Raw genomic sequence first — 13,369 nt, forward strand, 5'->3', positions numbered from 1 at the left:
GATCCTAGTTTCTAAAAAGGAAACGAAGGCCTAAGACATTTGCGGCCCATTTAACCGGCCTAAGACATTTGCGGCCCATTTAACAACAACCGACTAATGAGGAGCTGACTTCTTTATAAATAAGAGGCTTAGGGTATCAGTTCTTTCTCTTTGTTCATACCTCTCTTCGCATCTTCGCGAGAGCAAATCCAGATCTGGTCGTGTCAGACAAAAAAAAAAAAAATTAAGCTCAAGTAAACTGTAAAACTGACTCTTCACATATTCAAACAAATTCAAAAAGCGAGGGAAACACTAAGAACATTTTTAATCGATTTTGATAACCAATTTCTAGGGTTCCGTTTCCTTTGATCGGAGTTTCGCCGTCATGGATACACGGTTCCCGTTCTCTCCGGCTGAGGTCTCAAAAGTCCGTGTGGTCCAGTTTGGGATTCTCAGCCCCGATGAGATCGTAATGCTCCATTCTCTTTACATTTGCTAAGCTCATTTGCTCCGCCGTCTAACAGACGGCTGAGAAATTGAACTGAGAGTGAACAGTAACGAAAGTTCGTTTCTAACGGCCTTTTGTTTTTATTTCAGAGGCAAATGTCTGTTATGCACGTTGAGCATAGTGAGACCACCGAGAAAGGTAAACCCAAGGTTGGAGGATTGAGCGATGCTCGTCTCGGTACGATTGATCGGAAGGTGAAGTGCGAGACGTGTATGGCTAACATGGCTGAGTGCCCTGGGCATTTCGGGCATCTTGAGCTCGCTAAGCCTATGTACCACGTCGGTTTTATGAAAACGGTGTTGAGTATCATGCGTTGCGTTTGCTTCAATTGCTCCAAGATCTTAGCTCATGAGGTATATGGATGAAACGAAACTGATCTTGTTTTGCTTTGCATCTGTGTTAATTTATTCTTCTTTTTTTTCGTGAAGGAGGAGCATAAGTTTAAACAGGCTATGAAGATAAAGAACCCCAAGAATAGACTTAAGAAGATTCTGGAAGCGTGCAAAAACAAGACTAAATGTGCTGATGACGATAATCTCGAGGACGTTCAAAGCCAAGACATGGACGGACCCGTGAAGAAGATCCGTGGTGGATGTGGTGCAGTGCAACCGAAGCTGACTATCGAGGGCATGAAGATGATTGCTGAGTATAAAATAACGAGGAAGAAGAACGACGAGCAGGACCAGCTTCCAGAGCGTGCAGAAATGAAAAAGACGCTTGGTGCTGACAGGGTTTGTCTTTTTCTTTCTATATTTAGAATGTAATGTTTGGGGGTAATTAATCTGATGGCATGTGAGTTTTTTTGCAGGTTTTGAGTGTTTTAAAGAGGATTAGCGATGAGGATTGTCAACTCCTAGGGTTCAACCCCAAGTATGCTCGTCCTGACTGGATGATTCTAGAAGTGCTTCCTATCCCTCCACCCCCTGTTAGACCATCTGTAATGATGGATGCTACTTCCAGAAGTGAGGTAAGTCACTTTCATATCTCAACTTGCCTTTTCACTATGCCAACTGAATGTGTTGTTGTTGGTGCAGGATGACTTGACTCATCAGCTTGCAATGATTATCCGACACAACGAAAACTTGAAAAGACAGGAGAAAAGTGGAGCACCAGCTCATATTATATCAGAGTTCACACAGCTCTTGCAGTTTCATATAGCAACTTATTTTGATAACGAGTTGCCTGGACAGCCAAGGGTAATGCTTTTATATCCCTCAAGATCTGGTCTGAAACATACAGACGTTGCTTGATCTGTTTGGCCTATTTTTTATTTTTTTTCAGGCTACTCAAAAATCAGGGAGGCCCATTAAATCAATATGTAGTAGACTGAAGGCGAAGGAAGGCAGAATCAGGGGAAATTTGATGGGAAAACGAGTTGATTTCTCTGCACGTACTGTTATTACACCGGATCCAACGATAAATATCGATGAACTTGGTGTACCGTGGAGTATAGCCTTGAATCTCACATACCCTGAAACAGTTACTCCATATAACATTGAAAGGTTATTATTGTTTCTGGTGTTTATTTCTATCTTGAGAAAGTATTTTTTCTCCATGTTTGTTGACAACATTTCTATTGCCAGATTAAAGGAGCTGGTGGATAATGGGTCACATCCTCCACCTGGCAAGACTGGAGCTAAATATATCATTAGAGATGATGGCCAAAGACTAGACCTTCGTTACCTTAAGAAGAGCAGTGATCATCATTTGGAACTTGGATACAAAGTATTTATTCTTTCCACTCAAGGCACAAATTTTTTTTTTTTTTTTTGGAAGTATTAATTCTTCTATGCTTTCATTTCCACAGGTGGAGCGGCACTTAATTGATGGTGACTTTGTTCTGTTTAATCGTCAACCAAGTCTTCACAAGATGTCTATCATGGGTCACAGGATTAGGATCATGCCATACTCCACTTTCCGACTGAACTTGTCTGTCACTTCTCCTTACAATGCTGATTTTGATGGGGACGAGATGAACATGCATGTACCACAGTCATTCGAGACTAGAGCCGAGGTGTTGGAGCTGATGATGGTTCCCAAATGTATAGTCTCCCCCCAGGCGAATCGGCCTGTGATGGGTATTGTGCAAGATACACTTCTAGGATGCCGTAAAATTACAAAGAGAGATACCTTCATTGAGAAGGTAACCACTTCTTGTTTAAAAATCTCTCTATTTTTTTTTTTAAAATCTCTCTGTTTAATGAAAGGATATGCTAAATTTTTTTTTCCATTTTTTCAGGATGTATTCATGAATACGCTTATGTGGTGGGAAGACTTCGATGGGAAAGTCCCAGCTCCCGCAATTTTGAAGCCTCGTCCTCTTTGGACTGGCAAACAAGTCTTTAATCTTATCATACCAAAGCAGATAAATCTATTCAGGTACTCTGCATGGCATTCAGATCAAGAGACGGGATACATAAGTCCAGGGGATACTCAAGTGAGAATTGAAAGAGGGGAGCTTCTCGCTGGAACTCTCTGCAAAAAGACCCTTGGTACCGGTAACGGAAGTCTCGTGCATGTCATTTGGTAAGATTATGCATCTTCTTAACTTATCACAAAAATATTAACATTAATTGGTTTCATGCGCTCATTTGTTTTTTTTATTACGTGGTTTGTAGGGAAGAAGTTGGACCTGATGCAGCTAGAAAATTCCTTGGCCATACTCAATGGCTTGTCAACTACTGGCTACTGCAGAATGGTTTCACCATTGGAATTGGTGACACTATTGCTGATTCGTCGACGATGGAGAAAATTAACGAGACTATATCTACTGCCAAAACTGCTGTGAAAGATCTTATCCGTCAGTTCCAGGAAAAGAAACTGGACCCTGAGCCGGGGAGAACTATGACAGAGACGTTTGAGAACAGAGTTAATCAGGTATATTAAATATAGCTTGATAATAATATAGTTTTCTGATCTATGCTGACTCACTTACTGCTCATTTTAGGTCTTGAATAAAGCTCGTGACGATGCTGGAAGCAGTGCTCAAAAGAGTTTAGCAGAAACCAACAACCTCAAGGCCATGGTGACAGCAGGATCCAAAGGAAGTTTCATTAACATCTCTCAGATGACTGCTTGCGTTGGTCAGCAGAACGTGGAAGGGAAACGGATCCCGTTTGGTTTCGACGGGCGGACGTTGCCTCATTTCACCAAAGATGATTACGGTCCAGAGAGCCGTGGGTTCGTGGAGAATTCGTACCTGCGTGGGTTGACTCCCCAGGAGTTCTTTTTCCACGCAATGGGAGGAAGGGAAGGTCTTATCGATACCGCTGTGAAGACATCAGAGACTGGATACATCCAGAGGCGGTTGGTCAAGGCCATGGAGGATATTATGGTTAAATATGACGGGACGGTGAGAAACTCGTTGGGCGATGTTATTCAGTTTCTCTATGGGGAAGATGGTATGGACGCTGTGTGGATCGAGTCACAGAAGCTGGACTCTTTGAAAATGAAGAAGTCTGAGTTCGACAGGACGTTCAAGTACGAGATTGATGACGTCAACTGGAATCCAGCTTACCTAAGCGACGAACATCTTGAGGACTTGAAAGGGATCCGGGAGCTGCGTGACGTGTTTGATGCTGAGTATCAGAAGCTTGAGGCTGACAGATACCAACTCGGCACTGAGATTGCTACAAACGGTGATAGCACTTGGCCGTTACCTGTTAACATCAAGAGGCATATCTGGAATGCGCAGAAGACTTTCAAGATTGATTTACGCAAGATCTCGGATTTGCACCCGGTTGAAATCGTTGATGCGGTTGATAAGTTACAGGAGAGGTTGCTGGTTGTTCCCGGTGAAGATGCACTGAGTGTAGAAGCTCAGAAAAACGCCACGCTGTTCTTTAACATTTTGCTTCGCAGCACTCTCGCTAGTAAAAGAGTTTTGGAGGAGTACAAGCTCAGCCGCGAGGCTTTTGAGTGGGTTATTGGTGAGATAGAATCGAGATTTGTGCAGTCGCTTGTATCTCCCGGGGAGATGATTGGTTGTGTTGCTGCTCAGTCTATTGGAGAGCCTGCTACGCAGATGACTCTGAACACTTTCCATTACGCTGGTGTCAGTGCGAAGAATGTTACCCTCGGTGTTCCAAGGCTGCGAGAGATTATTAACGTTGCTAAACGGATCAAGACACCTTCTCTATCTGTCTACCTCACACCGGAAGCTAGCAGATCAAAAGAAGGGGCCAAAACTGTTCAATGTGCTTTGGAGTATACTACTCTCAGGAGTGTCACTCAAGCTACGGAGGTCTGGTATGACCCGGATCCGATGAGTACTATAATAGAAGAAGATTATGAGTTTGTGAGGTCATACTACGAAATGCCTGATGAAGATGTTTCTCCGGATAAAATATCTCCTTGGCTGCTTCGTATAGAGCTGAACCGCGAGATGATGGTCGATAAGAAGCTGAGTATGGCGGATATTGCTGAGAAGATCAACCTTGAGTTTGATGATGATCTGACTTGCATTTTCAATGACGACAATGCTGAGAAACTGATCCTTCGGATTCGTATTATGAACGATGAGGGAGCAAAGGGAGAAGGGCAAGATGAATCAGCTGAGGATGATGTGTTCCTTAAAAAGATTGAGAGCAACATGCTGACGGAGATGGCGCTGAGGGGTATTCCAGACATCAACAAGGTGTTCATCAAACAGGTTAGGAAAAGCAAGTTTGATGAGGAGGAAGGGTTCAAGACGTCTGAAGAGTGGATGTTAGATACAGAAGGTGTTAATCTGTTGGCTGTGATGTGCCACGAAGATGTGGATCCAAAGAGGACAACCAGCAATCACTTGATTGAGATTATGGAAGTTCTCGGAATCGAGGCGGTTCGCCGTGCTTTGTTGGATGAGCTTCGAGTTGTGATATCCTTTGATGGCTCCTATGTGAACTACCGTCATCTTGCCATCTTGTGTGATACGATGACCTATCGTGGTCATCTGATGGCGATCACTCGACATGGGATCAACAGAAACGACACTGGCCCTCTGATGAGGTGCTCGTTTGAAGAAACGGTTGATATTCTACTGGATGCTGCGGCTTATGCTGAGACGGACTGCTTGCGTGGCGTGACCGAGAATATAATGCTTGGCCAGCTTGCACCAATTGGAACAGGAGATTGTGAGCTGTATCTGAACGATGAGATGCTGAAGAATGCTATTGAACTTCAGCTCCCTAGCTATATGGATGGCCTGGAGTTTGTTGGAATGACTCCTGCTCGCTCACCATTTTCAGGCACTCCTTATCATGAAAGCATGATGATGACACCAAACTACCTCTTGACTCCAAATGTGCGATCGTCGCCAACGTCAGACGCACAGTTCTCTCCGTATGTTAGTGGAATGGCCTTTTCACCTTCTTCATCTCCAGGTTACAGCCCAGCATCCCCAGGACAAAGTTCTGCTTCCCCCGGTTATAGCCCGACTTCTCCCTACTACAGTCCCACTTCCCCCATCTACAGTCCCACTTCCCCCAACTACAGGCCCACCTACAGTCCCACTTCGCCCACCTACAGCCCCACTTCGCCAATCTACAGGCCCACCTACAGTCCCACTTCGCCCTACTACAGTCCCACCTCGCCCACATACAGTCCCACTTCGCCCTACTACAGTCCCAGTTCTCCTGGCTCTAGCCCAACAAGTCCTTCCTATTCTCCCACTTCCCCTAGCTATTATAGTCGGACATCCCGAAGTTACAGTCCGACATCACCGGCTCACAAAGCTTACAGCCCTACTTCCCCTGCATACAGCCCCACCTCTCCATCTTACATCGCTACTTCACCATCTTACAGCCCAACTTCGCCTTCTTACAGTCCCACTTCACCCGCATACAGCCCTACATCTCCTGGCTACAGCCCAACTTCACCAAGCTACAGTCCAACCTCACCTAGTTACGGGTCTACGTCTCCAAGCTACAATCCTCAGTCTGCTAAATATTGTCCATCTTTGGCTTACTCTCCTAGCGATGCAAGGCTATCACCAGCTAGCCCTGGCTACAGTCCTACATCACCAAACTACAGGTGAGTAGTAGTAAACCGCTCTTCAGTGTTTCAACTTCTGTAAAACTTTTCTAATGCTTTGTCGTTTCTCAATTTGTTAACTCTTTTGATCAAATTTTACTCTGCAGCCCTACATCACCATCGTACTCGCCCACTTCTCCATCGTATTCACCTTCAAGTCCAACACACTGTCCCAGCAGGTTCGAATTTTAATACACTTTAATCCGTTGTATGCATCGATCTTATTTGAAAATGCTCACCAACTATTGTCTTTTGGCATTTGAATTGTGTAATAAAGTGTAACCGGTTTGTTGTTGTTGTTGCTGTTAAATGTGTCTCAGCCCATACAGCTCAGGAGCAAGCCCTGACTACAGCCCAAGCGCAGGCTACTCACCAACACTTCCTGGCTATTCTTCTTCATCCACCGGTCAGTATACACCACACGAAGGCTATGAAAATGACAAGACTGGAGAAGATGCCAGCAAGGATGGTAAAAGCAGCCCTTGAAATGGAGAGGAGAGACGTTATATATAAGTTTTAGGTAACGTAACGTCTAAACCTTTTGGAACCATTGGGTTTAAAACTCGTACTAGCCACAATCTGAGCCACATGTTATTTCGTATAACCAGCAGGGCATGTTGAGAAAAAAAAGGAAGAAAGAGCGTTTCGAAAGCATCTCCACAGTGGATATCTTTGTGACACTGTTTTCCTAGTATCCTCTTTTTCATGATTTCTAAATTTGTTCTAAACGTACCATTAAAGCTATGTAACATCGCCCCAAAAAACCCATATTTGCCCAATGGATACAATCCTCTCATGGGAAAACTTCATATGGATTTGGGTTCCTCGTCTGGTTGTTGAGTACTTCTTGCTTGTTCGATTTCAGAAAGTAATACTCTATGAAAGGATTCTTTTATGTTACTGTTGCTTCGTTGAGATGATTTGAATCGGACAAATACTTTGTTCCGACAAGAGTATTTGATTGGCATGTGCCCCACTTTGAAGTTTAAACGACTGGATTTTCCAATGTGAATTAAAAAAATCAAAAACTTTATCCGCAGATTCTACATTTGTTTTATTCGATTAATTTCTAGTTACATTCGCCATAACTAAAGGGGTTTTTTACTAGATCCACCACCACTTACCTAATCTTATAGAGTTAGTCTAGTTAATAATGATTATAACCTTTGAAGAATAGTTTAATGGATATGGTGGACACATCTGAGATAATCGCATTGCTGTTGTGTTTGACTCAAGCCTTTTCCATTATTAGATTACACTCAGAGGAATGCAGAAAGATATTGAGGCAACATTCTGAAATTTGTAGATATATAAAAAACTAATGATATTACGATTAGATATTTAAATCTTTAAAAAATTGTAGAAATTTTTGAAAGTTTTAGTAATACAAATTGTATAATTATACAATATTAATAATATTTCAAAATTTGAAATGTTATTTATGAATATATTTATTTATAGATGATGTATGAGCTATTAACATATTTAAAAAAAGTTACAAAAAAAATATAAATATTAAATGTAATATATGAATTATTACCATATTTTAATAAATTTGCCAAAAATATAAATCAACATTAAATGAGATTATCCATGTCATATTTTTTCGGAAGCCATGTCATCAATTTTTAGTAGCCATGTTATATTTGTTTTGTGAAATTGATCGTAGAAAAGACAGATAGCAAAATCATTTCTAGTTACATTCGCCATAACTAAAGGGGTTTTTATTAGATCCACCACCACTTACTTAATCTTATAGAGTTAGTCTGGTTAATAATGATTATAACCTTTGAAGAATAGTTTAATGGATATGGTGGACACATCTGAGATAATCGCATTGCTGTTGTGTTTGACTCACCCTTTTCCATTATTAAATTACACTTAAGAGGAATGTAGAAAGATCTTCGCACAACATTCTAAAATCGGTGGATCTTCTGAACTAATTAAGAACTAATTAAACAAAGTGTTTAAGCCCTCTCTTACCAATTAAAAGAAGAGAAAAAGACAAAAATAGCACTAAATCAAGTTTTTGTTCTCAAACTAGCATTTAAAGTCAAAAGTCACAAAAATAGCATTTAATGTTTTATCAAAAGTCACAAACTTAGGGTTTAGAGTTAAAGGGTAGGGTTTAGGATTTAGGGTTTAGAGTTTAGGGTTTAGGGTTTAGAGTTTAGGGTTTAGGGTTTAGAGTTGAGAAATGAAGTTTTGAGGATAAGATTTTAAATTTTGAAAAATAAAAAAATTAAAATTTTCAAAAGATAAACTTAGAAATGTGCTATTTTAGTCATTTTAATTTTAGAGTGCTATTTTTGTGATATAAACTTAGAAATATGCTATTTTAGAGATTTGTCTTCGAAAGAAGCCAAAAATGCAGAAGGTGTGCAACAAACTCTCTCAACAGATCTACACGGAGGTAAACAACTCCCGTCACGTCGTGCGTCCACGTGTCCCTTCTTCTTCTTCCTCCGTCCCTTTCCTTCTTCTCCCTCATATCATCATCACCTAAAAATAACAAATACTATTATTATTAATAATAATTAATCAAAAAAAGAAAATTCAAATTCATCTCTGTGTTTCCGCAGCAGCAACAACAAACCGAGCCCTTATTCGTTAGGGCTCTCGGTTTATTGTTAGCCATGGCGGAGAAAGTATCCGACGACGTGATGCTTCTCCACGGCGACCTCGATCTCAAAATCGTTCAGGCGAGGAGGTTACCTAACATGGACTTATTCTCCGATCGCATGCGCCGCTGCTTCACCGCTTGCAACTCATGCGCCAAACCTCCGGAAGTCGACGAAGATCCAAGAAACAGAGACGGCGGCGATCGCAACATCCGCGGCCACCGCAAGGTCATCACCAGCGATCCCTACGTAACCGTCGTCGTCCCTCAAGCGACTCTCGCTCGCACGCGCGTCTTGAAAAACTCTCAGGATCCTCTCTGGGACGAGCACTTCAACATCTCCGTCGCGCATCCGATGCCTCACCTCGAGTTCCAGGTCAAGGACGACGACGTCTTCGGCGCGCAGATCATCGGCACGGCGAAGATCCCCGTACACCAGATCGCCTCGGGGCAGCGGATCTCCGGGTGGTTCCCCGTCCTCGGCGCGTCGGGGAAACCGCCGAAGAAGGAGACGGCTCTCTACGTCGACATGAAGTTCACCCCGTTCCACCAGATCGAGACGTACCGTAGCGGAATCGCCGGGGATCCGGATCGGAGAGGCGTGAAACGGACTTACTTCCCCGTGAGGAAAGGGAGCAAGGTGAGACTTTACCAAGACGCTCACGTGATGGACGGGACGTTGCCGGAGGTTGGATTGGATAACGGGAAGGTTTACAAGCACGGCAAGTGCTGGGAGGATATTTGTTACGCCGTCTCCGAGGCGCACCATATGATTTACATCGTGGGGTGGTCGGTGTTCCACAAGGTGAGGCTTGTTAGGGAGCCTACGAGGAAGTTACCGAGAGGTGGTGATTTGACGCTTGGGGAGTTGCTGAAGTATAAATCCGAAGAAGGTGTTCGAGTTTTGCTGCTTGTGTGGGATGATAAGACTTCTCATGATAAGTTTGGGATTAGCACGGTGAGTGTTAGGCTATATCATTTATGTTTCGATAGGCTATGTTAATCGTCGTATCTAATAGAATTAGAGATTATATGATGACGCAATTGGTGATTTACCTATGTTAAGTATGTTGTATGGCATTTTTTGTGTTGCAGCCTGGAGTTATGGGGACGCATGATGAAGAGACTAGGAAGTTTTTCAAGCATTCTTCTGTGATATGTGTGTTGTCACCTCGTTATGCTAGTAGTAAGCTTGGTTTGTTTAAACAACAGGCAAGTCCTAGCTCTTCAGTATATATGTTCATGATAGTTTAGTGATGCTAATTGCAAAGATAGGATTAGTGAATATGTATGTTTGCGGTCAATTATAAGAGATGTTCTTGGAAATGCACTGAATCTAGTTAGTGTTGGCTATCGTATGTACATGTTCTTTTCATGGACTTTCCTTTAATCTCTCTCAGGTTTGATTCTTCGTTTTAATTGTCAGGTTGTTGGCACTCTCTTCACGCACCATCAGAAGTGTGTTCTTGTAGATACTCAGGCTGTTGGTAACAATCGCAAGATCACAGCTTTCATTGGAGGTATTGATCTTTGTGACGGCCGCTACGACACACCTGACCACCGGATACTACACGATCTTGACACTGTATTCAAGGATGATTTTCACAATCCTACATTTCCAGTGAGTACAGTATGTAATTATTGGCTGGTCGTTTTTAACCGTACTGACTCCTGATTTGGATTCGTTTTCTGCTTAACTTCCTCAGGCTGCTACCAAGGCTCCAAGGCAACCGTGGCACGATTTGCACTGTAGGCTAGACGGCCCTGCGGCGTATGATGTTCTCATAAACTTTGAGCAGCGGTGGAGAAAAGCGACCCGATGGAAGGAGTTTAGCTTGCGTCTAAAGGGAAAAACTCACTGGCAAGATGATGCATTGATCCGGATAGGACGTATATCATGGATTCTAAGTCCAGTGTTTAAGTTTCTGAAGGATGGTACCTCAATTGTCCCGGAGGACGATCCAGTTGTTTATGTTTCCAAAGAAGATGATCCTGAGAATTGGCATGCTCAGGTATTCACAAATGTCTTTCCAAACAATACTTTATCATGTAATGAATTGTTATGGCGATTTGATTCAACCATTTGACTTCCAGGTATTCCGTTCTATCGACTCAGGATCCGTGAAAGGATTTCCGAAATATGAAGACGAGGCTGAGGCACAAGTTAGTAGATCAACTTAGTTGCTATTATTATTACTAATGTTCCTTGACAATACAATAGTTATTGTCGCCACATTGTGTACTAAGTTTTGAAAATTTCTTTTTGACTGCAGAATCTGGAATGTGCCAAGCGTCTTGTAGTAGATAAAAGCATCCAGACTGCATACATCCAGACAATCAGATCTGCTCAGCATTTCATATACATCGAGAATCAGTATTTCCTTGGTTCGTCTTATGCTTGGCCTAATTATAAAGATGCAGGTACGTCTTGATCTTTGAAGAAAGTTCTTAGACTAGGAACTAAAATGCTCACTTAGAATAGGCTGTATTCTAGCATAGTTCTCAACATCTGGGATGGATTCTCCTTCTCCTGTGTATACAAAAGTGAATGAAGTGAATGTTCCCTCTCTTTTGAATGAGCAGGAGCTGACAATCTTATTCCAATGGAGTTGGCACTAAAGATTGTTAGTAAAATCAGAGCTAAAGAAAGATTTGCTGTATATGTCGTTATACCATTGTGGCCTGAGGGGGACCCAAAGTCTGGACCTGTGCAAGAAATTCTGTATTGGCAGGTATTACTTCAAGACTTTTAGCACTGATATTATAATGTAGTTTCTTCCAATTCTTTACAAGAGAAACTAACATTTTTTGCTAAAAACCATCTTGTTTGCAGAGCCAAACTATGCAGATGATGTATGATGTCATAGTACGAGAACTGAAAGCAGTGCAGTCAGATGCTCATCCTCTCGATTACCTTAACTTTTACTGCCTTGGTAAACGAGAGCAACTTCCAGAGAATATGCCAGCCACAAATGGCAGTGCGGTATAATATTCATATCATTCATAGAGAAGAGGAGTCATATATATACACTTTCCTGTAGTAATCAGTGGATCAAAAGTACTTATGATCTTTTTGACTGCGTTTTCAGGTATCGGATTCGTATAAGTTCCAGCGTTTTATGATCTATGTGCACGCGAAGGGGATGATAGTAGATGATGAGTATGTACTCATGGGATCTGCTAATATCAACCAAAGATCAATGGCCGGCACGAAAGATACAGAAATAGCCATGGGTGCATATCAACCCCATCATACATGGACTAACAAGGGAAGACACCCACGTGGCCAGGTTTGCCTTCTTCCTATCATCATCATCATCATATATACCTTAACAAAACCTCAAAAGTTAGCTTCAGATATGCTAGAGACGTTGTGTTTATGCTCGTTGTAAAGTAATCAAGTATAGAAACTTGAATTTAACTTACAGGTGCGTTGATATCTCTCTATCCACAGGTGTATGGATACAGAATGTCACTATGGGCAGAGCACTTAGGCAAAACCGCAGATGAGTTCGTGGAACCTTCTGATCTAGAATGCGTCAAGAACGTGAACGAAATCGCTGAAGGAAACTGGAAAAAGTTCACAAATACTAAATTCTCGGAGCTGCAAGGTCACTTGATTAAATATCCTCTACAAGTAGACAGTGATGGTAAAGTGAGCTCACTTCCAGATTACGACAGCTTCCCAGATGTTGGTGGCAAGATCATCGGAGCTCATTCCATGGCCCTCCCTGATACTCTAACCACGTAATGTAACATTGTTCGTTTCGATCCTGAAGAAAAAAGAAGCTGAGAGTGTTGTGTGATTTGTGTACATTTAACTGTGTTGTTTTGTTTAATTCTTTTGTGATTTGTCGTCAAAAAAGTAGTGTGTGTGGACTATGGAGGCAAATCTCAGTTACGTAAGGATGCTCTCTGTGTTTCTTATTTTTCTCAATTAATAATAAAACTGTAATATAATTTCAAATGAATGTAACTACAAGTGTTTGGTTCTTATGTCGTGCCGAGGGTAGCATCAATTTATCCAGATTATTGTTATCCGCTTCTAAGTGCATGTTCTTTGGGCTCTTGGTTCTGGAGATATTTTTATCTGCCAGTATTAAACTATCCTAGGAATGAATTTCAATTTGGAAAAAAAAACAAAAATAGAGGTTCTTGTTCGATTCTGTTTATCATTCAATCAAGTGTAACGATAATTAAACCAAACCGAGTGGAAGAATGCGCTAGAGCCAAAAAAAAATAAAATAAAT

General features: G+C 41.9%; 2 protein-coding genes across 2 annotated transcripts; both read left to right on the forward strand.

The window, feature by feature from the left end:
- Nucleotides 1–165: 165 nt before the first annotated feature.
- Nucleotides 166–7,399, forward strand: LOC106351723 (DNA-directed RNA polymerase II subunit RPB1-like). Its single transcript, XM_048745088.1, has 14 exons — nt 166–448; nt 577–840; nt 916–1,218; nt 1,296–1,454; nt 1,522–1,683; nt 1,769–1,989; nt 2,071–2,212; nt 2,295–2,630; nt 2,727–3,013; nt 3,106–3,364; nt 3,435–6,499; nt 6,607–6,678; nt 6,820–7,019; nt 7,111–7,399. The coding sequence occupies exons 1-13, from the start codon at nt 365–367 to the stop codon at nt 6,983–6,985; spliced, it is 5,520 nt and encodes a 1,839-aa protein (XP_048601045.1). The 5' UTR covers nt 166–364; the 3' UTR covers nt 6,986–7,019; nt 7,111–7,399.
- A 1,612-nt stretch (nt 7,400–9,011) lies between these two features.
- On the forward strand, nt 9,012–13,113 carry LOC106351615 (phospholipase D delta). Its single transcript, XM_048745093.1, has 10 exons — nt 9,012–10,077; nt 10,215–10,331; nt 10,546–10,740; nt 10,826–11,131; nt 11,214–11,282; nt 11,393–11,540; nt 11,703–11,851; nt 11,953–12,102; nt 12,209–12,409; nt 12,574–13,113. Exons 1-10 carry the CDS (start codon nt 9,136–9,138, stop codon nt 12,868–12,870), a joined length of 2,574 nt encoding a protein of 857 aa, XP_048601050.1. The 5' UTR covers nt 9,012–9,135; the 3' UTR covers nt 12,871–13,113.
- The last annotated feature ends 256 nt before the right edge of the window (nt 13,114–13,369 follow it).

This window comes from Brassica napus, chromosome C1, assembly GCF_020379485.1.
Source record: "Brassica napus cultivar Da-Ae chromosome C1, Da-Ae, whole genome shotgun sequence".
Lineage (NCBI taxonomy): Eukaryota > Viridiplantae > Streptophyta > Magnoliopsida > Brassicales > Brassicaceae > Brassica > Brassica napus.

Excerpts from the sequence above, each read along its gene's own strand:
- LOC106351723 (XM_048745088.1), top strand. The coding sequence starts at position 365 with ATGGATACACGGTTCCCGTTCTCTCCGGCTGAGGTCTCAAAAGTCCGT. Across the intron at positions 2,631-2,726 it reads GAGATACCTTCATTGAGAAG|GATGTATTCATGAATACGCT; the intron begins GTAACCACTTCT and ends CCATTTTTTCAG. Across the intron at positions 3,365-3,434 it reads TTGAGAACAGAGTTAATCAG|GTCTTGAATAAAGCTCGTGA; the intron begins GTATATTAAATA and ends TGCTCATTTTAG.
- LOC106351615 (XM_048745093.1), top strand. The coding sequence starts at position 9,136 with ATGGCGGAGAAAGTATCCGACGACGTGATGCTTCTCCACGGCGACCTC. Across the intron at positions 10,332-10,545 it reads TTGGTTTGTTTAAACAACAG|GTTGTTGGCACTCTCTTCAC; the intron begins GCAAGTCCTAGC and ends TTTAATTGTCAG. Across the intron at positions 11,132-11,213 it reads CTGAGAATTGGCATGCTCAG|GTATTCCGTTCTATCGACTC; the intron begins GTATTCACAAAT and ends TTTGACTTCCAG.